The sequence below is a fragment of the Brassica napus genome, chromosome A1, assembly GCF_020379485.1.
Source record: "Brassica napus cultivar Da-Ae chromosome A1, Da-Ae, whole genome shotgun sequence".
Classification (NCBI taxonomy): Eukaryota; Viridiplantae; Streptophyta; class Magnoliopsida; order Brassicales; family Brassicaceae; genus Brassica; species Brassica napus.
In genome coordinates, this window is record NC_063434.1 from 29,005,822 (window position 1) to 29,032,534 (window position 26,713).

General features: G+C 36.4%; 5 protein-coding genes and 1 long non-coding RNA gene across 7 annotated transcripts; 4 read left to right on the top strand and 2 right to left on the bottom strand.

Moving 5' to 3' along the window:
- The first annotated feature begins 794 nt into the window (after window positions 1-794).
- LOC106427973 (NADH dehydrogenase [ubiquinone] 1 alpha subcomplex subunit 1) lies at window positions 795-1,829 on the top strand. Of its 2 annotated transcripts, none has more exons than XM_048760301.1 (3): window positions 795-991; window positions 1,115-1,235; window positions 1,602-1,829. In XM_048760301.1, the coding sequence occupies exons 1-2, from the start codon at window positions 884-886 to the stop codon at window positions 1,202-1,204; spliced, it is 198 nt and encodes a 65-aa protein (XP_048616258.1). In that variant the 5' UTR covers window positions 795-883; the 3' UTR covers window positions 1,205-1,235; window positions 1,602-1,829. The 2 variants fall into 2 exon arrangements, with proteins under 2 accessions (XP_048616258.1, XP_013724152.2); XM_013868698.3 differs by having other exon boundaries at window positions 1,115-1,214.
- A 174-nt stretch (window positions 1,830-2,003) lies between these two features.
- Window positions 2,004-5,369, bottom strand: LOC125588605 (glycosyltransferase-like KOBITO 1). Its single transcript, XM_048760121.1, has 11 exons — window positions 4,830-5,369; window positions 4,231-4,380; window positions 3,956-4,008; window positions 3,702-3,810; window positions 3,487-3,621; window positions 3,361-3,405; window positions 3,096-3,283; window positions 2,857-2,998; window positions 2,724-2,770; window positions 2,546-2,633; window positions 2,004-2,471 (listed from the first exon to the last, which is right to left on the bottom strand). The coding sequence occupies exons 1-11, from the start codon at window positions 5,208-5,210 to the stop codon at window positions 2,214-2,216; spliced, it is 1,596 nt and encodes a 531-aa protein (XP_048616078.1). The 5' UTR covers window positions 5,211-5,369; the 3' UTR covers window positions 2,004-2,213.
- A 2,058-nt stretch (window positions 5,370-7,427) lies between these two features.
- Window positions 7,428-10,239, top strand: LOC106427964 (phosphoinositide phospholipase C 2). The gene is given in 9 exon segments (NM_001315824.1): window positions 7,428-7,727; window positions 8,273-8,469; window positions 8,543-8,678; window positions 8,752-8,988; window positions 9,071-9,294; window positions 9,375-9,492; window positions 9,578-9,730; window positions 9,795-9,881; window positions 9,946-10,239. Coding segments are annotated over 9 exon segments (1,746 nt in total).
- Window positions 10,240-10,281: 42 nt separating this feature from the next.
- On the bottom strand, window positions 10,282-11,390 carry LOC125588679. The gene is made up of 2 exons (XR_007324817.1): window positions 11,055-11,390; window positions 10,282-10,980 (listed from the first exon to the last, which is right to left on the bottom strand). It is a non-coding gene; the product is annotated as an uncharacterized LOC125588679 (long non-coding RNA).
- LOC106427893 (E3 ubiquitin-protein ligase makorin) lies at window positions 10,711-12,981 on the top strand. Its single transcript, XM_013868610.3, has 8 exons — window positions 10,711-10,914; window positions 11,282-11,354; window positions 11,436-12,079; window positions 12,153-12,222; window positions 12,309-12,397; window positions 12,478-12,531; window positions 12,607-12,679; window positions 12,768-12,981. The coding sequence occupies exons 1-6, from the start codon at window positions 10,904-10,906 to the stop codon at window positions 12,509-12,511; spliced, it is 921 nt and encodes a 306-aa protein (XP_013724064.1). The 5' UTR covers window positions 10,711-10,903; the 3' UTR covers window positions 12,512-12,531; window positions 12,607-12,679; window positions 12,768-12,981.
- Window positions 12,982-21,297: 8,316 nt separating this feature from the next.
- LOC106427925 (protein DETOXIFICATION 43) lies at window positions 21,298-26,454 on the top strand. The gene is made up of 13 exons (XM_013868644.3): window positions 21,298-21,440; window positions 22,870-22,996; window positions 23,078-23,448; window positions 23,910-24,076; window positions 24,166-24,301; window positions 24,382-24,478; window positions 24,785-24,885; window positions 25,015-25,178; window positions 25,273-25,344; window positions 25,456-25,572; window positions 25,815-25,910; window positions 26,023-26,144; window positions 26,238-26,454. Exons 2-13 carry the CDS (start codon window positions 22,914-22,916, stop codon window positions 26,296-26,298), a joined length of 1,587 nt encoding a protein of 528 aa, XP_013724098.1. The 5' UTR covers window positions 21,298-21,440; window positions 22,870-22,913; the 3' UTR covers window positions 26,299-26,454.
- The last annotated feature ends 259 nt before the right edge of the window (window positions 26,455-26,713 follow it).

Consider the following 26,713-nt stretch of genomic DNA (forward strand, 5'->3'; position numbering starts at 1 on the left):
TCACCTACATACAAAACCATGTTGATTTGAGCTGATCCCACCACCACCACCGCTGTTGATTTTTCTTTTATGAGATACATTTGTTTTTGTTTTTTTGAACATAAAAGAGTTAAACCCGATCTACTATAAACACATAACTAATTTCCAAGTGGGTGATGCAGTCCACGGATAGACCATTTCCCGAATATTCAAATGGATCGAAATGTCCTAGCCCATATTCGTGTAGGTTGATTATGAAAATGTGACTTAGTTTCACATGGCAAGTAGATCAAACCTGAAATGTGATGACATCTTAAGCCCTTCTTCTTACCACTTGACCACAAGCTCCCGGTCAAATGAGATACATTTGTTTTCGACAAAAGAATTACACTTTCAGTTAGCTTTAGCCTTCTAGGGTTCAGTTAGTTCGGAATTCGAAATCCTGGTTAAAAGTTCGATTCGGTTGGTTTTTTAGTTTTTTGGTGTCAAAATAAATTTACCAAAATTTTCGGTTCTGCGATTAATTCGGGTAAATTTTTGGTTTAAAATTTTGAAAAAGCTCAGTTAATTTTAGTTATTGGTTAGTTTGGCAGTTCGGAATATCAGTTAAGATTGTACTGTTTGAATCTTTTTACAAAAACGAACTAACCGAGAACCAAATAGAATCGAAAATCGAATTTTTTGTTACCTAACCGAAAACCGAACTTTCTGGTCGGTTCGGTTCGATTTAAAATTACACCCTATTTTCAATGTTTTTGAAGATGACAGGTCATAGTCGGTCTATTGGGCTCTAAAAAGCCCAAACAAAGCCCATTTGTTTTGTTAATTGAATCAGCATTTTCAAACTCTCAAATCATTTGGTGAAGTTTGGATCTTTGATACAGAGAAGAGGAAGAAGAAGAAGATGTCGTTGGTGTGGCTAGAAGCGGCTCTGCCTCTGGGAATCATCGGAGGGATGCTCTGCATCATGGGCAATTCTCAGTACTACATCCACAAAGCTTACCATGGCCGTGTATGCCTTTTCCCCTTCATTAGATCTCTCATAGGCTTTCACGATTTGATCCGTCTGGATCCAAAAGTATACAAATTTGATTAATTCAATCAATAAATGATTTCGAATTTGGGTTTTGAGCAGCCGAAGCACATCGGGCATGATGAATGGGATGTTGCTATGGAGAGACGCGACAAGAAAGTCGTCGAGAAAGCCACATCTCCTTCCTCATGATCCTCCTCAGGTCTGTGTTGTTTAAGAAGCGGTTAGTGTGTCTGGTTTTATAGGCTCTCGAAAATGAAGATGCTTTAAAGCGCGTAAAGATATAGACTTTTGGTGGAGATAGCTACTGTTTAAGTCATTATGCGCTATTGCTTAGCTCTTTGTCTGTTTAAAGCTTCAGGGAACTGGTTTGGTTGCTTGTCTGTGTGGAAAAGTCAAGTCCTTTAGGGGGGAAATGAATGTTATGCTGAGTTTTGTCTGCTTATCTCTTTGCCTCTTGAGTTTTGTGTGTCTGAGATTGGTTAATTGATGACTTTGCTGTTCTTATTTTCTCATATAAAGCTGTTGTAGGGAAGAGATTTTCTTTTGTTATCGATGTAACTCTGAGTGATATGTTGATGTGATGTAGGGGCTAACGGATACTCCAGAAGAGACGAAGAAGAAGCCGAAGAATCTAATTCTGTTATTCCCGTTTTGATTCTGTTTTCAAGATTGAGACCTTGATGACATTTGGTTGATAACTTGTCTCTTTTTGTTTGTGATGCATGTTGTTAAGCTGCATTACATTTGGTTTACAACTACACTCTTGCTGTGTGAACGTATTATGAATAATCTCGAAAAATGGCTCACCTGAAAACTTGTCAGTGTGGATAGATATCTATCTTTACTGTGTGTGTTTGCTGGTGGTTAGATAAGAATAGGGGAAAGATTGTGAAGATACTTGAGAGTTCAATGAAGCTTGTGATGATGAGTCTGTCTTTGCTACAACAGAAACACTTGAATCTCAAGGACACACTATTATCTTTTCAAGAATGCTAAAACTCAAAAGTTGAATATAAAACAAATATATATTATCCACATTATAATCAACTCCAAATTTGGGGGAAAGTATATCCAAAAAATCATACAAAGCCGCTTTTTTTCTTCACTTATCCTCCTAAAGCTACACAAGCACTAGCATTGCATCGAGAATTAATATCACTCAGTAAGGAGGAGGAAGCAAAGGCATGCTAAAAATCTGTTAATCCTCTGTGACAAATCTAGCGTGTTCCATCCCCGGAGGTGATAAAGGAGGAACCGCTGATTCAGTTCCTAGAAGGTGCCTTGCAGAGATGCCCTGAGACTCCTTGTCCTTCAAAGCAAGGGACTCGGCTTCTGTAGTTTTCGAAGAGTTGCCTTTGTGCATTGATGCTAAGAACTGTTTCTTTGAAAGATTTGATGAAGCTGATGAGACAACCGAGCTGAAAACACCAGACTCCTTCAATGCTTGTATAACCACCTGCATTTTGAGACCGAAAGTAAATAAACCTTTTTTTTGAAATTTTTGTAATGAGTTGATGAGTAGTTTCTTACCATTGGTGAATAAATGCGAGTCAGTATACCCTTCCTAAGGAGTTTCATCTTCACCTCTTTGTCACCCCACACAACATGTTCACGGTACCTAAACAGGATATGTTACTCTTGTATCAAGAAACATCTCAATCACACAAGTGCTTAAGCAAGAATGCAATTAAGCGGCTAAGACTCTTACCAGCTTATCATTTCATCTTCAGTTGCTGTTGACGCAATTATAAATGCCTAAAATGTTCATCATAAAATAGTAAGTGGGATTGAACCACATATAAAGAAATGACTCTGAGGAATCCAAGAGAAGAGATGCTTACAGATCTATCAAAATCCAACATAAAGCATCTTTTCACGTCTTCTTTTGTAGGCTTGCAGCCACATCGGTCACGCCTGGATGTTAAGTCAGAGAACTTGGCATATGTGTAGTGTAAGACAGCTGCCTCCTCCAGTTTGATCTCACTGCCAAGAATAAACAGATTCATATTTACAAAAGTCTTATTATCACGTTCCTCAGCTAATAGAATCTACTTATGCTTGAGTATTATGATCAACATACTTGGGAGTTTTCATGTAATTATGCCATCTGTGAGCTCCATTTGGTCTGAGGTGGTCTTGAACCCGAGCAACTGATTTGCCGTTACCATAAGTCAAGAAGTAGTTTGGATTATTTCTTGTTGCTTCTTTGTACATTCCAAAATATGTATCCTTTGGAAGATGGTCATAGTTCTTTTTAAACATTGACACCTGCTTGCACCAAACAGCTCTTCAATTTAGTTAACTTCCTTAGGTGAAAAAAAAAAGAAAAACAAGCTGAGTTATACCTCTGTGAAAGGATCCTTGATGTCATCTCTTTCTACGCTGCTTTCCTAAACAGCAAAACCCAAAACACTTATTCAAATAAGAAACTCTAACACTCACCAAAGTAAGCAAGAAATGTTTTGACTCACATAATTTGGAAATATAACCATATCCACATTTGGAGGGACATCAAGAAGCAACCGTCTTAATGAGTACTCACGAGCACCTGCTGGGTATATCAGCTCATCTGTGTCTAGGTGAAGGATCCAATCCATACCCGCATCCTGATATTTAATAAGAACAAAACAAAAGGGGATTAGAACATGAGACATTGAACAAAAGTCAACCAAAAAAAAATGCTTACCCTTGCCATGACAATAGCCATTTCCATGTTGAGAGATTGTTTGACAAATAACTCGTAATTGCAGGGCTTGTAAAAGAAAGAAGATAGCCACGTCTCATTCCAAATCCGGCTGATAAAGCAAAACAAAAACTGGTTAGTAGTAGAAGATACAACATTACTACAAGTTCCGAAACAGAGAAAGACAAAAAAATGTACGCAATGCCTTCCAGAGCTAAAATACATGTGGCAGATATGCAATGGTATAGTTTACTAACCTCTTTGCCTGCTTCTCCTCCAGCTCTTTCGTCCGGTATATTACCTTAACCCCCTGGAAGAGACAACGCACTACGTTTACGGAGAATCATTTACCTCAACACACAATTGATACCTATAGAACTAAAGAGCTAGAGGCATACAGCTAAATAATTTGACTCATACACAATTGATACGTACAGGACTAAAGAGCTAGGGGCATACAGCTAAATAATTTGATTCGTATACAACTGATACCTACATGACTAAAGAGCTACCAGAGATAAGTTAAACTCACAGGAATAGACTCGAGGACTTTAGAGATACTGGGCGTAGCAGCTTTCCCTTCAACGAAGAGAAAAAACGTGGAGACGCCAAGAACCTTATGGTAGAACATCCACGGCAGAATCTGATCTAATCCTGCTGATGTGCTAGTCGTGATACATATCTGTAAATGCCCAAATCATAAAGGTAAGAACTTTACAAAACCCAAAAGACAGATCGCTTCAAATCAACAATCTCTTAGATCACAACAAGACAAGAACCCATTCTTAAAACACTTGAAAGCAGAAGACTTTAACGATTATATACCTTAGGCTCTAAACAATGCCCGAATCATAAAGGTAAGAACTTTACAAAACCCAAAGACAGATCCGATTCAAATCAACAATCTATTTAATTACAACAGACAAGAACCCATTCTCGAAACACTTGAAAGCAGATGACTTTAACGATTTATTACCTTAGGCTTTAAACAATGCACGAATCATAAAGGTAAGAACTTTACAAAACCCAAAAGACAGATCCGATTCAATCAAACAATCTATTTAATTACAAGAGACAAGAACCCATTCTCGAAACACTTGAAAGCATATGACTTTAACCGATTATACATACCTTAGGCTTTAAGTTAGAATCAACACCGAACTTCCAATCACCGTAGTAAGGAAAAGAAGGGGACGAGCTTCGAGCTAGATTTGAACAGTCTGATGAGGATTGGTGAGCTTTTGGGGAGACGGAGGAAACAGTCTCCATCCCAGGAAACACCTCGTGGTTGAGATCGGAGTTACCGCCAGGGACTGAGGTCGAGGAGATGACGGAAGCGGAGGCGGGATCGGCGAGGCCGCCGCCTCGCCATTGGAGGATGAAGGCGAGGCAGGCGAGGGAGACTGGGAGTAGAGTCAATAGAAGGAGAAGCCTAGAGACGAAAGAGTTGCTCGAAGAGGAGGAAGATGATGATGAGGAAGAGATCAGTGGAGCTCTGTGCATCGATTTCATGGCGAATTTGAGAAGAACAAATCTGATTCTGAGATCTAATCTGTAAAAAAAAATTGAGGCTTTTTTAAATCTCAAATCATCATCTCTGTTCTTGAGAGATTTTTTTCTTCTATTAGTTTGTTATTACTTTCCTATGTTGTCTTAAGAACACATAATTAAAAACATTTCGTTGCTTCTACGCTTTTGTAATAAAAGCATCAGTTTCATGACCATTGTATTAAAAGCCCAATGGGTATAATAATGATACACGAGTATATAAAACTCAGTTAAATTGGGCCTACACGAAACCCACAACGAAGCCCTTTCAGTTATCTTCCATGAGATGCGTAGAAAATAGAAATTTAATGAAATAAATTAGACGTAAAACGTTAATTTAATAATTTCTATGATTTAGATGTTAATCTGTGAGGTGAGGATGGCTTGTTTATGCGATTCGAATGAGTGGGGACAAAGTATCACTCAGTCGCTCATGCTCACAACCACTTGCTTTACCCGCACCACCGATACCAGGAATGGGAAGTGGTGGGTATGGTACGCCACCACCACATGGAATGCCACCAATGGGTGGCTACTAATTGTAAAGTTATCCATCACGTTATTGGAACCCATAAGACATTGAGTTTAATAGAGGTGTAGATAACAACTGTACTTCTGTTGTAATTAGTTTTTGGATTAGACAAGTCATTTTTTTTTTTGTTGGAAGCCATTTGTTTTGCGAAGAGAATAAAATCTCATTGTTATTCATGGTTCGTACGTTGTTTACCTCTCAGCTTTTCTTACCCACTTGATTTTTGATTTTATAGCCATTTTCGACTAATGTATGTAACTGTTTTAAGACTTTGGCTTTGATAAGCATTTAATATTAGGACGAATCGCTAGGTTCTTACATTTGTTTACATCCGTAATAGTGTACGGTTGCAAATGCAAATTATGTTCTTTACAACATTCATCGATTCCTAACTTAAAGTTGTTCGATAATCCACACCGGCTGTAGACCAATGTAAATGATCATTTCTCTAACAAATTTCACAAATCCATTGTGTATCATAATCACTAACATAGTTCCGCTATATAAAACTTAGTTTTGACATTTGCCATAAACACAAGCAGAATGATAAGAGATATAGAAAGCGTGTATAGAATGGTTAAACACTATCTAACGAGGAAATAGCCATCTGAACATTATGAAATTACAATTCCTCAAGAAAATGAAAAATGTAATCAACCTACACAAATTATTTCATTCAGTATCCATAATAACCATTCCTTCCGTTCCTATAATTTAAACCCACATGACAATATTCTAACAGATCCATGTTCATGTTCATAATATCAAATGTTCAACGCCTAACGATCTAGCAACTCACAAGGATATAAACCAATCCTACGCAGACACTATCTATTAGATCATCACTGAACCACAGTTATAAGCAGAATGTAGAAAATAAAGTATTAAATCGAGAACCCACGTGGATCCTTTCATGTAATAATAACATAATCCTGATAGAAAACATAGCATCCAGTTGTTCCAACAAAAAACATTCAAATTCAGATAGCAAAACCAACAAAAACTCTCACAAATGTTTGGTTTCAAAAGGGAGAAAGACAAAGCAGGTTCCTCGAAACTACTTAGATCGCTGTCTCATCTTTCGTCTCTTCCTCTTCAACCTCCTCATACGCTTCTTCTTCCACTGATTCAAACCCAAACAGAGATTCACGTTAAACATACTACCACCTGCTTCTATTTCCCACAATTAACATAAAAAAAAAACATTACTAACCTTAGCTCTCATGCTGGTTTCGACAAAAGTTGTAACCCTTTCCTTCCTCTGATAGTGTTTTAGATTTCAGAAAATGAGAAGTAGCGGCGGAGATTCTGTTCGTCTCGCTCAGCTTACTCCTTTAAATGCAACAAAACCCTAGAACTCGTGTAATGGGCCTAACTTATTCATAGGCCCAATAAAGATTACATGTAACAAAACCCAAAAAAAAAACTCAATTTTATGAGCTGTAATGATTCATAGGCCCAATAAAGCCCAAATCCTTCTGTAGCCATGCCGACATAAGACATTCCGACACGAGAAGATTGAAGATCTGTTCGAGAAATTTAATTACATGGAGAGTACATTTCATTAAATATCACAACTGAACAAGATTATTTTGACTTGCTTTCATCGTCTTCGTCTCCAAAGGATCAATCTTTTCCTCTTCCCCCTCATGTCTAAGCAAACGTACAGAGTGTGTTTCTGCTTTAACCGGAGGTTCCGGTACACCGCATCGGAGGCGCCGCGTGATGTCAAGACCCTTTTCGAGAAGTACTCGGAGAATGGCGTCATGACCGTGGATCATCTCCAGAGGTTTCTGATCGATGTTCAGAAGCAAGATAAAGCCACTAAAGAGGATGCGCAGTCAATCATCAACGCCGCGTCTTCGCTTCTTCATAGGAACGGTCTCCACCTCGATGCTTTCTTCAAGTATCTTTTTGGTGACAGTAACCCTCCGCTTGCTCTTCATGAGGTAGGATTCTCTCTCTTGTGTTCTGTCTTTTTTTTTTTGGTGTGTGCTTTTATTAGGCAAGTGTTGCTTACTGTTTTGTAAAGACTGATTCAACATCCATGACACTAGGATTTAATTATTTACTTTCATGTATGCTATTGTGGCTTAATGAATATTAATGTTATTTTTACATAGTCTGGATTCATGTGTTTGAAGCAAGTTAACTTCTTTTATATGCTAGAGCTAGCTATTGTGAAAAGAAGAAATAATTACAGAAAGTAAAAGGAACTATGTAATTTTTAAGCAAGTGCACATGTATTTAATTATTGTGGCTTTATGAATATTAATGTTTGAAGCAAGTTAATTCCTTTTTTTTATATGACTAGAGCTAGCTATAATGAAATGAAGAAGAAAAATAATTTACAGAGAGTAGCAGGAGCTATGTAATTTTTAGGCAAGTGGACATGTATTTAATTAATTGACAAGTCCAGGTTCATACATGTTATTGTGGCTAAATTATTTCATTTTTTCAATTGATTCTAATGAATTAATTGCATGGTGTTCAGGTGCATCAAGACATGGATGCTCCTATATCACATTATTTCATATTCACCGGTCACAATTCATATTTAACCGGTAACCAGCTGAGCAGTGACTGCAGTGAGGTGCCTATAATAGATGCATTGAAGAAAGGTGTCAGGGTGATTGAGTTGGATATATGGCCTAACTCCAACAAAAACGATATTGATGTTCTTCACGGAAGGTATAAAATTACTAACTTTTGATTGAACAAGTGCTTGTGGTTTTTTACTTGAATGCTGAACTACTCTTAACAGGACTCTCACTTCACCTGTGGAGTTAATCAAGTGTCTAAGAGCTATCAAAACACATGCATTCGAAGTATCTGACTACCCTGTTGTTGTCACTCTTGAGGATCATCTCACTCCAGAACTTCAGTCCAAAGTTGCTGAGGTAGAGCCTCGTTTATTGCAGTTCTTTTGAGATTTTTTTCTCTTCTGATGTGTTGTTCTTGTTGTATTTCTAGATGGTTACCGAGATATTTGGAGAGATCTTGTTTACTCCTCCTGTGGGAGAATCTTTGAAGGAGTTCCCATCACCAAACTCATTAAAAAGACGGATCATCATCTCAACAAAGCCACCAAAAGAATACAAGGAAGGAAAGGATGAGGATGTGGTGCAGAAAGGTAAAGCCTTGGGTGATGAAGAAGTTTGGGGGAGAGAAGTTCCAAGTTTTATTGAGAGGAACAAAAGTGGTGACAAGGTTTGTGTAGAGACAAGTCAATCTTCATTTAGTCATGTTGGTGTCCATACACAAAAGGTGTTGATTTTCTATCTTGTTGCAGGATGACTTAGATGATGAGGAGGATAATGATGAAGATGATGATGTAGAGAAGTTCAAGAAGAATGCACCACCGCAATATAAACATTTGATTGCAATCCATGCTGGGAAACCAAAAGGTGGTATTACTGCGTGCTTGAAGGTAGATCCTGATAAGGTAAGACGCCTTAGCTTGAGCGAGGAACAACTAGAAAAGGCAGCAGAAAAATATGCTAAACAGATTGTGAGGTAATACTATAGATCATGGTCCTATATATAACTTTGGTTTATCATTTTCCAATGTATGAATCATGGTGTGTGTGATTCAGGTTTACGCAGCAGAATCTGCTGAGGATTTACCCAAAAGGAACTAGAGTGACTTCATCAAACTACAACCCGTTGGTTGGGTGGAGCCACGGTGCTCAAATGGTGGCTTTCAACATGCAGGTTCCCTCTTTTTGCTATGTTTCATTATTGACATCAACCTTATTCTTCAGCTAAGTCTATTTATGAATCATTTTCCCATGTGTAGGGATATGGAAGATCACTGTGGCTAATGCAAGGAATGTTTAGAGCTAATGGCGGATGTGGATACATCAAGAAACCAGATATTCTCTTAAAAGGTGGCTCAGATAGTGACATCTTTGACCCAAAAGTCACTCTACCTGTAAAAACAACACTAAGGGTGAGAGATATCTAAGTCTCTGTTTGGTCTTTTCAGTGAACTCATTCATTTGTCTCATCATTAGGTAACCATATACATGGGAGAAGGCTGGTACTTCGATTTCCGCCACACACATTTCGATCAGTACTCACCTCCTGACTTCTACACAAGGGTAAAATTCATTCCCCTTAGCAGTAGAAAACTCTTCTTGGTCTCTTAGATTTTTTTACTTTCAGGTGGGGATAGCTGGAGTTCCAGCGGATACAGTGATGAAGAAGACAAAGACGCTGGAGGATAACTGGGTGCCATCTTGGGATGAAGTGTTTGAGTTCCCACTGACGGTCCCAGAGCTGGCTCTACTGAGACTAGAAGTGCATGAGTATGACATGTCGGAGAAGGATGATTTTGGAGGACAGACATGTTTACCTGTTTGGGAGCTGCAGGAAGGGATAAGATCGTTTCCTTTGCATAGCCGCAAAGGGGAGAAGTACAAATCTGTTAAGCTTCTGGTGAGGTGTGAGTTTGTGTGAAAAACTGAGATATGCTCAGTATTAAGTAGCACAAGTTTGTGAACTTGGTTGCAAGGATTTGGTGTGTGCATGTGTGTGTGTGTGTGTTTGTAACAGTGTGTGAGAGAGAATGTTTGTAATATATGTGGAGTAAAAGGCAAGAGAGAGAGCTGGTCTTGTCTCCTGTGTTGTGTTTGTATACATACATATAGTTGTTCAACACTATTATCTAGAATACAATAAATATTTATAATTATTTATTATTTATTTTTATCATAAAGCTTTTTAATAATTATTATCATTCAATTTAAAAATTTGACATCTAATTAATATTTCTTATAAGTATACGAAACATATTAAAATATAGAAAATTCATTTTTATGAAACTAAAAAAATCTTTAAAATTTTACTTTTGGAAATGAAAAGAATATTTGAATCTATTATTTCTGAAAGCAATTTAGATTTTTGTTTTGTGTGTTTTTTCACCAATAGAAAAAAAGATAATTTAGTAAAGACGAAAATGAAGAGATCTAAATAAAAACTTCCCTCAAAAATTGAAAAACCGTAGAAAAAAATCTCTGAAAATTCTCCAAATATAAAAAGCTTTCACCTTTCATTGTGATTCTTTCTCTTTCTCTTTCCCTCACCTTTTCTTTGAATCCCTTCTTCCTCGCACAATCCCCACATGTCCGACAGGTAAATCTAAACTTCTTCATCTCTCAAGGGCTCTGTTCTTCAACCTATGTTAAGTCTTTCAATCCCCTGTTGAGAAAAAAGATTGACTCTTTTGATTGATAACTTGAGCTTCTTGGTTCCTTTCTGGAGAACAAAGTTACCTTTTGATTGATTACTTGAGCTGCTACGGTTTCTGGAGGATAAAGTTTGACTCTTTTGATTGATTAGTGGAGCTTCTTGGTTTCTTGATGACAAAGTTTGACTCTTTTTGATTGATTACTTGAGCTTCTTGGTTTCTGGAGAACAAAGTTTGACTCTTTTGATTGATCATTGGAGCTTCTTGGTTTCTTGATGATGATTCAATGATCTTTTCTTTGTTTGTTAACAGGATACTCTGCAAGTTCTTTATCCATGGCTCATGCTTAAAAGGAGAACATTGTGAATACTCCCATGACTCTAATGTAATGTGTAATCTCAACTCAAAGAATCTCTCTTTCTCGCTGATTCTTGTATGGTTCATGATTCTTTAATGTTGGTATCAGGTTTGCACATTCTACCAAAAAGGAATATGCTTATACGGAAGTAGATGTAGAAACGAACACGTCAGAACCACCTCTCAACCACAATCTTTATCTCCTTCCAATGTTCCACCACCACAAAAAGGAGATGACAACAACAACAACAACAACAACGACGTTTGTTACATCCACCCAAGAGAATACCCAATCTGCTCCTTCGCAGCAGCCGGCGACTGCCCACGTGGCAGCCAATGCCCCCACATGCACGGAGACATCTGCAGCACCTGCGGCAAAAAGTGTCTCCACCCTTTCAGACCAGAAGAGCGAGAAGAGCACACCAAAGAATGTCAGAAGAAGCAGAAGCACATCGAGGCTTTGAAGAAAAGCCAAGAGATCGAGTGCAGCGTGTGCTTGGACCGTGTTTTGTCCAAAGCCACTCCAGGGGAAAGGAAGTTTGGGCTGTTGACAGAGTGTCATCACCCTTTTTGTATACAGTGCATTCGTAACTGGCGTAGCAGTGCTCCTGTCTCGGGGATGGATGTGAACAGCACGTTGAGAGCGTGTCCTATATGTCGCAAGCTGTCTTACTTCGTTGTCCCTAGTGTTGTCTGGTACTCTACTCCTGATGAGAAGAAGGAGATCATTGACATATACAAGGCAAAACTCAGGTATAGATAACTTTGTTGTCTTCACATTTTGTCCCATTTGATATTGACATTGTGTTATGTTATAATCTTGAAGGTCAATTAACTGCAAGCACTTCAACTTTGGTAATGGAAACTGCCCATTTGGAGGAAGTTGTTTCTATAAGGTAATAAATGATTGTAACATTCTTTAGTAGCGTTACAGAAATGATTTATAGGCAAAATGTTTTTTTTTTTGGGTTTTGGTATATAGCATGCATATTCTGATGGTCACTTGGATGAAGTTGTTGTTCGGAATCTTGGTTCACAAGAAGGAGAAACTTTAATAGCAGACAGTATCAGGTAACGTTTCTTTTTTGCTTCATCTTATCTCACCAAATATGATTTTAACTTCATACCATGTTTGGTCTGTGTGTTTTCAGGCTATCTGAGTTCCTTGGTCGTGTGCATATTTGAAATATCCTTAATAATATAATGTAAGTTTCTAACATCATTTGTAATCATCAGCTTGTTGGTCTCTTATTTTGATGAACATTCTTTCTAAAACACAGAACACAGGTGCTGATGACAACATCTTTATCTTTTAAACTCATTTGATTCCCGTTGACAATCCTTTGAAATTAGGTGAATAAGCAATTTCTTTCTCTGTTTATCTTTTACTAGTTTATTATCTTCTGTGGTGGCTGATTCAAGCTATGTATTTTGATTCTAGATACGAAGACATGCTCAGAGGGGGATACTAGTTCAAAAGATATTAGGACAACAGAAAAAAACTCATTTATAAATAATATTTAGATAGTGAAAATGTTGTAAATAGAATAAGATTGTTTGAACAAGGCATTACCCAACAAATAATGTAAATAAAGCCTTTCAAAACCAACACATGCAAAAAAAAGATTTGTTTTAAAGAGATGTTCAGATTCTTAGTTTATTTTCAGTAGGACAGCCTTAATTGTTATGGTATATATATAGAGAAAAGAAAAGTAAGAGAAGATAGTGATGTTTTCCTCTATTGAGGTTTGAGACAGCAAAAATAAGAACATAAACATTTAGGAAATAAAAGTAATGTATATCTTTTGGAGTAGAGTTTTAGCATTAATACGAGTGTGAGATGGTGATTCAACTTGAAGTTATAGGAAAAGCTTGAAGATTGTAGACAGAAGGCGTTGGAGACAGACACAAGTGTGGCAAACACTTGGATTTAGCTAGAAGGTTTTACTAAAGGATGATTATTAAAAGCACGTGAGAGGCATGTGGTATGACTAATACATTTGTTTGACCTTTCAAACTCTGGATCAGTAAACCTTGACCTAGACAATGCAGGTCAGTCCATCCCTAAGATGTTCCACACTTAAGCTAATATCCTTTTCCAGTCCTCCTGAAAGCATGCCCAAAATGAAAACGTATAGGAGCAGAGCATAATAGTCGTAAAGCATGGAGACGTGAGAACGTATGGATTATTAACCAGATATTCTTGTTCACAAAGTAAAACTTGAGTAGACACTCAAGTCTAATCCAATAATTAACAGATTTTTAGAAATATTGATTCCAACAGTTTCTCATCAAAACATTTGCTGGTTCTGTCAGAACCTTGTTCTATGTAGTTGAATTGTTGCTATATGAAAGAATGACAATAAACCTAGTTTATTACATGATGGAAGGTGAACTTTTTCTCTTCTTTTAGAAGCTCTTTCATGTAATTTTTGCATGATAGTTTCCTTTTTTGTGGCACGGAACAATTTGGATTCATACTGGCGCACGGGTAGGGTGGGTGGATATCTGTTTTCCAAAATCTGAGGGAGGTTTGGGCATTCGAAATATTGTGTCTTGGAGTGAAACATGTACAATTAAAAGCTCATATGGATGCTCTACTTCAGAGCTGGCTCAATTCTGGTTCGCATGGATGACGAAAATCTATAATGTCTCATCATTCTGAAGAAAAGAAAAATGTCTATCACAAATGTATGGGTTATGGTTTGGACTTGAGGTGAGCTTTCTATTGAAATGAATCCAAGTCCGGTTTGAATTCATTCGGGTTTGGTTTGGAGATAAAGGCTTTTATGAGTTCAGGAAAATTGTTTATAAAATCAATACTATTAAAAGGGAAGGAGTCTTAAAAAATCTATTTATACAAAGTTGTTGGACCTATTCACTAGAAACTTAATTTTTGTTGGTCTTACCTTATATTATATTGTATTGTTACCAATTTTGGCTCAATAATATGGATACCATATATTGAACCCATGAATACTCCTTTTGCTATTAACATTAAAGTCGGTAACACTATACCCTATATTTACCGATTACTAAATTATTTTACCAAAACTATATCATTCCTATGAGCCACCAACCAGTGGATTATTTTACCAAAACTATATCATTCCTATGAGCCACCAAGGCACCAACGACTTCTAAACCTGTCTCATTCCATTCTTCCATTGATCAAACTTCTGTCTATGAAAATGAAAAAGTCCTTGGTTGTTTCATGTTGACGTTCCATGGCTTCTCTTCCTGAATAAAAAATATAATATTTCAAACTTTTATTCAAATGTCACTTATTCTAAAATCTTTTTTTTTTTGAACACCAAATGCTTATATTAAACTAAACGCCCCATGGGCTAAGTCGATTACAACCGGAGTGATCCTCGACGGTAAACAGATAAACGGAAACAATTAAAACATAGCGAAGGATAGATGTGGCTAAGGAGAGAAGAGACCCATAGAGAAGCTTCACTTGTAATCCTAAAGCCTGCATTCGAAAGAACGCAAAAAAGTCGAAATCGACGTTGAAGAACCCAACCAACGGGTTTTGATAACAAGAAGTCTGAGAACCTCCGTAGACGATTGCAGCTCCGAGGAAAGGGTCGCACTGTGAAGAACCGTCGATGCTTGAGACGGTATAATGTAATGGAGACGCAGCGATGTTATAGTAGCAATCAGAACTAGCGAAACCACACTCTTGCACGGTAGCTCTTGCGATGAGGGAAAAGGAAGGGGATTGTAGAACCGAATCTGTGAAGAACCGTCGATGCTTGAGACGGCGTATTGTGATAGAGGCGCAGCGGAGACATAGTAGCGTGAAGATCTGGCGCATCCACACTCTTGCACAATAGTATCGGAAGTGAGGAAAGGGGTGAGAAGTCACCTCTGTGAAGAACCGTCGATGCTTGAGACGGCGTAATGTGATGGAAACGCAGCAGTGACATAGTAGCGAGAAAATCAGGCGAATCCACACTCTTACACAATAGATAACTGAGACGCTGCGGCAGTTGACTAGAAACATATCAAATCTGAAACCAATCTTTGGAGGGGTCGTCACTTTGAACGAAAACTTCTCAACGGAAGATTCTGCGAACAAACCAAAGTCCAAAAGATGGTTGGAGCCCTGTAGAGTCTCGGCGGTGTTGAAGGAGGTGCGACATCGAGGTTGGAGGCGAACAAAGGGCTTGATGGGACCAGGTAACAGTCGCGGACCGGACGCAAAAGATTCATCGGAGATAGTAGAAACCATCTCCAACCGGAGAGTAAAGAGCATCACGACTATGTGGGGAGTGGTGGTGGTGGCTTGCGTCGGAGGAGACCCGTAGTCAACAGATCCATATTGGTTTTTACCGGAGTCGAAAGGAGTTTTGTCGACGGAGAAGCAGCGTGCGTCATACGTTGAAACATTAAGCTCACCATGGTCATCCGGTCTACCGGCGAGACAGACCGGAAGTGAAGCACATGACTCGCCGGAGAGACAAGGAGGGCCGTCGAGAGAAGGCCCTGTCGGGATGGAGCTCGGGCTTAGACGACAGTGATAATCCGGATCTGGAGTAGTGGTCTCGGGAACCTTGAACAGAGCATCAAGAAGAGAGGAATTTGACTCAAGCCTTTCCGGATCTAAAAGGGGAGAGCTCGTGAGTTGAGGTCTATGCTCTGGCATGAGGTGAAGCGGGTCGCCGGCGAAGGAGGATGGATGGAGCGACGGCAGGGAAAGGAGGAGCTGAATCTCAGATCTGAGGAAGCTTGTGGAAGAGCTGCCACGGTAGGGGACACAGAGGTCAGAGAAGCAGCAGTGGGAGTCAGAGGAGTCGATGACATAGTCGCTGGTGGTCTTCAGGGTGACTCTTGGAACCAAACTCCACGACCCATAAGCAGCTCCGATGAAAAGGAAACGAGACGCAAAGACGGCTAGGACGAGGACTGACTGGAGGCGAGCGACGTTGACACGAACCATGGCTAAAGAGAAAGGACGACGGCGACGCCGGCGAGCTAAACCGCCGCCGGCGTCGTGAGATGGAGATGGAAGCGGCGCCTCGGTATGCGCGTCTGGGAGAACAATAGCTTGGAAATTGATAAATTCCCACTTATTCTAAAATCAAACATGACAGTGTTAGAGACTTAGACCACCATAGTTGTGACTCGATCATACCACATACTCAGACCTCACAAACTATAAAACGTTACATCACATCTATACTATTAAAGCAAAATCCTTCTTATGATTATGCCCCTGACTTTTTTAAGAAATTACAAAACATACCATTGTTTTTTTTTTAAATACCTTTAATGATTTACATAAATTTAAAGCCCATTCGATAGGTCCAAATTGAACCATTGTTAACCCATTAGGCCCATTCTGTTTAAAATATATTTAGTGAAAATCATTAAAAATATTGTTTTATTTTTTATACAGGGATTATACATTTAAGAGATAAACAAATATATTAATCCATTATGCCAATTTGTGTAAAATATCTATACTTAAAATATAAAAAGCCTGTTTTATTTTTAAAGTTGAGATTATACATTTAAGAACTAAACAAATTAATATATGTGATATATTTAAGAATTAAACAAACAACGGATTTGAAGTCCAATATGTGTAAACACAATTTTACTAATAACAAATAAATTACAATACAATTTATAAAAATAAAACCATATTAGATAATAAACTATTCAAACACATACTTCCACTAATTAGAATTACAATTTATAAAAATAAAACCATATTAGAAAATAGACTATTGAAACACATCCTCATCTAATTAGAAATAATATTAAAATTGAAAAATGACATTTTAATAGGTAAAATACCCGCCATTTATATGTTGGCCATCAAAATGAAAACTAACACAAAACTAACTATAAAAGGAAATTCGGTAACGTATATAAAAAATACAATATTTTGTTTTGTGTAATTACGTACATATAATGTTGAAGTATTCCAAAAAAAAAAACTAAATACTACATAGTTTCCCAGTTAAAATGATTGGTTTAGTAGTTATCACCTGTTTAAAGTTAAGCATGAAGGATCTTGGATTACAAAAACAACAAACCCAAATCATTACTTGTGTAATTATAGTTTTCTCAACCACAACGCCATAATTGATGCTAAATCGACTCCACATCAATGAAACATTAATTCAAAGAGAAACATCAATCATATGGTTCATATGTATCTCTCTTGGAACTATATATGAACCAATCGATCATGTAATTTTCTGTCATCACACACTCACAAAACCAACAAAAAAACATCAGGAAAACATGTCATTAATAGAGAGAAGAGAGGAACATTACTCAAACTACTTTGTCCAAAGCTCTTCGTCCCTTTTCCACGACGCAGAATCCGAATTCCAGTCCCCATATCAATCTGACTCAGTGCAATTGGTCTTAGTCCGCATCAATGAATCCCCGAGGTACTCAGATTTCTTGAAATACTTGAAAACAATTGTGTGTATGAGGATGATAATGAGAAGAGGTTGATGCCATTGCGGAGCCTCAATTCGGGTTGGTGGATCGTTCTACAAATAATGTGGAGGTTTTTGTTTAGCTCTGGAGTGGCATTGCTCGTCTTTTACATTGCTACTCAGCCTACTCGTCCAGACATATCTATTCGAGTAATATGCATACTCTACTAATTACCTAGTACCACAAAAAAAAAGTTAGATTGGGTTATTATGATAGTGACCTTAAGTATTAGTTTGGATTAATCCGGTTACCAAATTCATATAGTTACACCATTTCTACTCTTTGAGAAAAAATAACTACAAAATAAGCAACTAATGGTGGTCCAATGGTTGAAATGATCAATTATATAATTTGAGGACTAGTTTTTGTACTGCGATATCATTGTTCCTTGTTGGTCATTGTGAATGTTTCATATGGCAAGAATCCATGAGTCTCCGTAATTAGGATCCGATGATTAGTGTGAGTTTCGGTTCTAGATCTCTCCAAAATCTATTAAAAACAAAACTAAAAAGATAAATAATGACCTATAGTTTATCATAGATTCTTACGAAAATAGAGCTTTATATGTATACTCTACCTAAAATGTACGTAATTTCACAGATTGGAAAATTTAATCAGTTTTTGTTAGAAGAAGGTGTGGATTCACATGGAGTGTCGACTGTGTTCCTCACTTGCAATTATTCTACCAAGGTCATAGTGGATAACAAGTCCTATGTTTTTCGCCTTCACATTCATCCTCCATCTATCAAATTATTCTTTGGCCCCCTCAACTTTGCAAAGGCACAAGTAAAACTTTCTATATATAAAACCTAAAAATGTATAAAATCAATATCAACTTTAGTTATATAAACTCATACACATGATTTCTTCAACTGGGGAACTATATGCATCAAGCCATGAGTCAACAACATTTCGGCTAAAAATAGGGATAAAGAACCAGGCGATGTACGGGGCAGGAAGACAGATGGAGGATATGCTTCAATCTAGAGCTGGATTTCCTCTAATACTACGAATGAACCTAATCTCCGACTTTCGAGTTGTCTGGAGTATTATAAACCCTAGGTACCATCAGAATGTCGAGTGTTTATTGTTTCTTTCTTACAACAAGAAACACAAACAAGCTACAGTAGTAAAAGAAAAATGTAGGTTGGTATCTTAACTAATCAGAGATTCTTCTCCCTGGAAGCATATGAAAGTATTTGAATCATGCAAATGAGACGCCATGATTATCTTACAATGATTTTTTTCATGTGTGTAACTGTTTTGTGATGAATTACATATCTTCATCTAGTAAAATCCGGATGATGCACACATAACCAAAACAAAACTAAAAAAATTGTAAACCAAATGAAAACTACTAGTTATTAGATAATTTTATATATACATCTCTATATATATATTTCTTTTTTTTGAGAAAGGGCTTTACATCTCTATATTTTCTACAGATTTATATCCTGATTTTTCTTTTAATTTGATATTCCCAGTTTATGTCCATCATTTTATATATATGTAAAAAATAGTAATTTTTTTTGTCATCAACATAAATAAACTCGATTAAGACTATGTTAACCAAACAAGTGACCCTGTGTCCATATTAGACGACTGGCTTCGTGCACTATACGTCCTTGTATTCTGAGTCCGAGGTACATGTGTGAGATGGAAAGTAAAAAAGCTTTCCTTCAGAATAATAGTAATTTCTCTTTTGATTTTATGCCACGAAAAATAAATGAGAAAATTTGCTTCTCATTTACATCATTAATTTGAATTGATATTTCATATATGTCAATGTCTACACCGAAAAAAACTTTACAAATATCACTAGTTCCATAGTTCCCAATTAATCAAATTATATACAAACGATAGACTCACTTGGGGACATAGGTGCACAAATGTCTTCCCACCTCATTGGCTCTGGTCTCCAAATCCAACAATACATCTAATAAAGCAATCATACAATATAAAAAATAGTTACCCGTGCCGTTGTGCGACTAGACATAATGCTGTCATTCTGGAGTGTTGATGTCTTTGTGGTTGAATAATTTCCGAGAGACGTTAAGTGTGTTCCTATGAAATATTTAGGCCACGGTACATTCGTACTTTTTCTTGTACTCTTTATAGAAAGTATTGTGTGTTGTCAAATAATTTTATCTTTTGAATTTAGAGTGCGCACTACATATCTAAATTTTCATAAATAAAATCAGAAAAAATCTAACAATTCCATCAACGAATCATTTTTACATTTCATCTGCCAATAGTTTGAGATATGAATCACATTATCAACACCCATTCATATAGTATAATAATTGTTAAACATAGGGCAGCTTATAGTAGATGATAAGGAACGTGAGGTATCAACTTTATATACTTCAATGGTTATCGTGTTGGAAAAAATATTAGGTAAGGTGAGGGCGCATAACAATCCAAATATATATACAACTGTATTAAGTAACAAATGCGAAAGAAAAGAGAAATGAATGTTAAACTAAGTGATCATTTGTTGCATTTTAATTGGGAATCCTACGTAGCCCACTCTTGTTGCATAAAATGTTTCGTTGATTGTGACTTCAGCGACTACGTCACGTCTCTCATACGTTTTATGTTCACTAAATGGTTTTGGTTTCATACTCAAATCGAATATTTCGTATTCATACCTATTAATCGATGAATTGTCAGCTAATTATTTGAAGGTACGGTTAAAAGCAAAGACGCTTAGAACTAAATCAGTATGGGAACATGATTTGAATATCATGGCATCGGTTTAACTTTTTTTTTTTTTTTTTGGTAAAATGTTAAAATTCATTACCAATTTTTAGTTTTTGACAGAAGTACAGAAGACACAAGAAGCAGAACAACAGAAATAAAACTAAACAGAGACTCAGGCATAACTATACAGGGACTAACTACAAACACAACAGCTAATAAGCAAAGGATACAACCAAATCGGAACACACTTGCCGCAAAATCAAACCCGCAGTGATAATGAGAACTGAGCCCGGTAGAAATTGGCTTGCCCGATGAACAGTTCTTAAAGATCGGATTTGTCAAGAACAGCTTGCAAGGACCTCCTAGCTTGCGGCCTTCACGGACAGACAGCTGCACCTGCCTTCATCGGTTTAACTTTATCTTAATGGTATTGGGGACAAGAGACGAAACTTAAGCAAAAATATTGGTTAGGCTTGTACTGTATCATATCCCGTGTAGTCAGAACGGTGCAAATATTAGCAATTCCGAAAATTTACATGCATATATTTACGAACTTATTATTATATGAATTTGTATCTTGTAAGAAATTGTGGATATTGATGTGGTATGTGCTATACACACGCCTTGAAAAGCTGCAAAATTAAGTAGTAATATATCACCCAACTTTTAACAAAAAATAATATACATAAAGTAAAAAAAAGTAGGATTGCATTACTTTATAAATAAACCATAGTGTGGAGAACAAATGGACGAAAATGAGAAAGGGAATATGAATGGAATTTGTGTATAAATTGGAGCCAAGTGTTGGCATACACTTATTAAATTGTAGCCAAGTACTACTTCTGGCACACGCCTAGTAATTGTTCCCTTTAAACTCTCCCAAACGCTTACCTGTGTCACTACTCATCCACGTGATTACTTAAACAAGCGTTGACTCATACAGGTAAAGATTTTTTTTGTAACTGGGGTAAATATATTTTTCCTCCATATATCTAGTTAAGTTCTTTAATTGATTCTTAGTATAGCATATATGTTATCTATCCCAATATTGTATACTTTTCAACATAATAAGCTCATTTTCATGTGTCTTGTTATGGTTGATTATGATTCTGAGAAAGAATATATACTATATATACAATATGTGCTAATTTTATAAATTCGTACATCTGGTAGAAAATCGGTTGGTTGTCAATATCTACTTTCTACTTTTTATTTTGTATAAAGATTTTTTAGTATAACCTAGTTGACATCTTCAAATCATTTAGTAAATCATATGACCACGATGCCCAATGTTAGACGTTAATATACTCTTCTTCTTCTTTAGTACTTGTTAATGCATGGTGTTAACACTTAATGCAGAAGCGTATATAAGTAAACAAAACTTATTCATTTATTGTTTTTCTATTAATATGTATGCATACAGTTGATTATTGACGCATATTTCACAATCGAATAGCCAATTACTTCATGAATTAATTAAAATCATAATTTAATTAATCATAATTAATAATTATATTACCATATGTTTCAATTTGGAAGAAAACAATGAACGAGTGAAGTGGTATTGTTGGTAACGAAATAGACGTGGATGCTTAGGGAAAGATGGTCATATCTTACGGAACAATTACATACACGACACGCACTATATACAAATCACCTGTGTTGGTCTGTGTTGCCATCTTTTATATTTTCTTTGACTATCGCATTTCCTTTAACTAATAGTATTAAAAGACGTCAAAAAAAAAAACTAATAGTATTAAAAACTGTTTTAACAAACACAAAAACACTTACAATTTTTTCTAACCGTCGAGAAAAAAAGGAAAATCTCAGATTATTAATTGCTATTTAATGATAAAGCAATAATTTTGGCAACTAGTGAAATTTAGTTCACTTTTAGTGAAATACATCAAAACTAAATGATGATAAGGGAGAAGTCAAGACTCTATCCTACTATGATAAATACAAGCAAGAAATCTTTCAATGAAAAGTGATTATATCCTTTCACAAAAAGCATGATCAGTGCCATGCTTTTTGTTATATTTCATGAGGACCATATTTTCATATAATAAATATAGAAAGATGTATCAAGAAGGGCAGTCCGAAAATTTCTATAAGAATTATTAAATACGATGTTGATTTTGTACATTTTTCCCTTGAATAAAAATAATATTTGGTGTCTCTATATAGTTAGGGAAGGAGACTTTTCCAACGAAGCTTTTGCTACAGAAAGAAATCAAAACACTTTTTCAAATTAAATACTAAATACATGCATGCTCATTACGTGTCTATAAATAGATACATTTGTACAAACTCACTAGTATAAACGTTCGCATTGCTTATTCGATTCTTCGAAACACTTATGATATTTTCAGACACGACAAATTAAACACAGTGACCGTTTCTTTGGAGAGGATCGATGACGGAAGCTGGTGATCTTACTTCGGTTCCAAACAGTGTGATCAAGCCGTTCCCATTTCTTGTTATCTTCAAAGATTTAAAGTAAGTTTGTTGATATGAACTGGTGAAGATTAATATTAAAAGGGAATGAGCTATAACGTTTATTTATATCTATAATGGCAGACATGTATTCAGTATGGATGCCATTGGGCGAGAGATACTAAGCATGGCGTTTCCGGCGGCTCTTGCTTTTGCTGCTGATCCAATAGCGTCTCTGATCGACACCGCTTATATTGGACGTTTAGGAGCGGTTGAGCTAGCAGCGCTTGGAGTATCCATTGCGATATTCAATCAAGCTTCTAGAATCACGATATTCCCAGTTGTGAGCGTCACAACTTCCTTTGTCGCTGAGGAAGACACGATGGAGAAGATGAAAGAAGACGAAGCAAACAAAGCCATTACTCATGCAAATACTTCAGCTGTTCAAGATTCCTTGGAAAAAGGTGTTGCGTCACCGGCAAGTAACAACACGAGCCAGCCGCAGCAAACGCCAGGTAAATTCTCCAATATGGCCAAATTATACCATTTCTAAAATTATAAGGGTGTAGATTTTTTGTTAGCGTATATTTCGGTTTGTGCTTGACCTTTATGTTTACACCTTTTGGTTCACACTTTTTTTTTTCTTTTGGTTTATTTACACTTCTTTAAAACACTTTTGAAAAAATAAAAAATGTTTAAAAAAAAGTTAACAATCTATTTTCCCATTAGCATTATCATATAGCACAATATCTACATATTCATCAAATGAAAGTTAAATGCAAGGTTCCTCAATAAATTCAAAATTTGAATCCTATTTATCTTCATAGAAAATAGTGCTATATAATTTATTTTAGGAGACTTTAATTTTGTGTGGATATATAGTAATATATGACAGTTCTCAGGAAAATATGAAGTTTCTAATTTTTTCCGTTTTTTTTTTGTCACGGTCTAATTTTTTCCGTTATTGTGTGACTAGCTTCGGATACAAAGCCAAGCAGCGGAAACAAAGCAAAAAAGAAAGGAAAGAAGAATATCAAATCGGCATCAACGGCCATGATCATAGGGTTAATCCTAGGCCTTGTGCAAGCCATTGCCTTGATTTTCAGCTCGAAGGTGCTTCTAGGCGTCATGGGAGTGAAACCGGTATAAGATTATAAAAATAAATAGACATGCACATAAAATTGGATAGACAAAATGTTTGACTAATTTGAGTTGACTATCGATGAGATCAGAATTCAGCAGTGTTATCACCAGCGCACAAGTACTTGACCATACGATCATTAGGTTCTCCTGCATTGCTTTTATCACTTTCAATGCAAGGCATTTTTCGTGGCTTCAAGGACACCAAAACTCCTCTATATGCTACTGGTAAGTTACATTTTTATCATATTATTATAACATATTAGAAAGCATGAGTGTAATACTTATCATCGTGATGCATGAAACAGTTGTGGCAGATGTTATCAACATCATTCTCGACCCAATTTTCATCTTTGTGCTGCACCTTGGCGTCAGCGGTGCGGCCATTGCTCATGTCATTTCTCAGTAAGATATCGTTCAAAACTTTTTTCACACACGTAAAATGTGAAATTAACCGAAGCTAGATTAGAAATTTTTTGATTTGGGTGCTTTTGTTCGAGTCAGACTTGTAACCGAAACTTGATCCCGGTTATCGGATTTGATTTATAATATTAAATATTAAAAAAAGAGTGAAATTAAAACTAGTAAACCCCAAAACTTGATTGAATCGACTCCCACTAGTCGCATTTATATTTTTGGGAGTTACTCTAGACTTTAGACAAAATAAAAGAACAAAAAGATATAAAAACTAAAAGTTTCTTTCGTGTGAAGGTACTTCATGACTCTAATATTGTTCATCCGCCTCGCGAGTAAAGTTAATTTGATGCCACCAAACTTCGGAGAATTACAGTTCGGAAAATTCCTTAAAAGTGGTAGGAACACATATTCATTATTTAGTAAATTCTCACAATAATCAAAGTTTATTTTTGTAAAAAAAATTATAAATTATTGTGAGAACATCATTCTAACAAGATGTAATATTGTGCACACACAAATGAAAGGGGGATTATTGCTGGCGAGGACCGTAGCTGTAACGTTTTGTCAGACATTAGCAGCAGCAGTGATGGCTCGTCTGGGAACAACACCCATGGCTGCTTTTCAAATATGCTTACAAGTCTGGTTAACTACTTCTCTCCTCGCCGATGGTCTTGCCGTTGCCGGTCAAGTATAATCTATTATCATTTAATTTGTCATGTTTGCATTTAATATATAATTTGGTTTGATCAAGTTGCTTATCACTCCATTTTACTTTCTTGCAGGCCATTCTGGCTTGTTCCTTTGCGGAGAAAGACTACAACAAAGTGACTGCTGCTACATCGCGTGTTCTACAGGTTATGTCTCGATATCCTCTTTCCTGAAACAATGCTAATCCCTAGGGATACATGTTTTTCGCAAATATTATTATTTTTGGTAACTATAACATATGAATTGTGGACATGCAGATGGGTTTTGTGTTAGGACTTGGACTGTCCGTTTTTGTTGGATTGGGTTTATACTTTGGTGCTGGAGTATTCTCCAAGGATGCTGCCGTTATTCACCTCATAGCCATTGGAATACCGGTACTAATAATACCATTAAGCAATACGAATAAATACTATAGAAAATATATCATATTTTAGTTGAGAAAATGTATTGATTAGAGGGAAAACAGAGACTAGAAGAACACGTTGGAAAAAAGTTCTCTTCTAATTTAAATTTCTTCTAGAAGAAGCAAAAATAGAAATCAAATGGCCTACCGGTTTAATTCAGAAAAAAAAATGACTAATAAGACGTTATATATTATATGTGTGGGGGACATCAGTTTGTAGCAGCAACACAGCCAATAAACTCAATCGCTTTTGTGCTGGACGGAGTCAATTTTGGAGCATCAGATTTTGCTTACACTGCATACTCCATGGTACATACACTATTTTCATTCATTACTTAATATGTTTTCAGAATGATTACTTCTTGTTCGCATGTTTTCTTAAAATTTGACTCTCTTTTTCGATGATTAATTGATAAATCAGGTAGGAGTTGCGGCCATAACCATTGCAGCAATAATATACATGGCAAAGTTCTATGGTTTTCTAGGAATATGGATAGCCCTTACGATCTATATGGGTCTCCGAACCGTTACTGGAATTGCCAGGTGTTTTATTGCGCCTTAATGGCCCATTAGTATATTTTATGCAGCCCCATTATAGTAGACGACACATGACTCGTGTTGAATTAAATTATGCAGGATAGCAACAGGAACCGGACCGTGGAAATTCTTGCGTGGACGATCCCCTTCATCTTCCTAGGACTTAGTTAATAATTATAAGAGCGTTGCATCCTTGTCTGTCTTTCTTAATTTTTGGTTTTTGTTTCTTGAGTTTTTACATTTTGTTTGAAAACCAGTTATCTGTATTGTTATCTTCACAGCTGCAGATAAATAATTGGATGAAACGTTATCTCTCTTTCTGCATATTCGCATAACTGCACAAGGAGCCCTGGCTGGCTAGACATTTTCTTTATTGAAAAGTTTTGTCAGTCTAGGTGCTTCAAAGTTGTTGAATTTGTTATTTCTTTAAATTTACTAACACTAGTATATATAAAAGTATAAAACTATATAAAATCTGAAAAAGTTATATATGAGCAATATCAAATTTGAAAACTCAGTCTAACCAATTATAAGTTTTAAATCTTCTTTAACATAAAAGGAAGTTTGACTGTAAG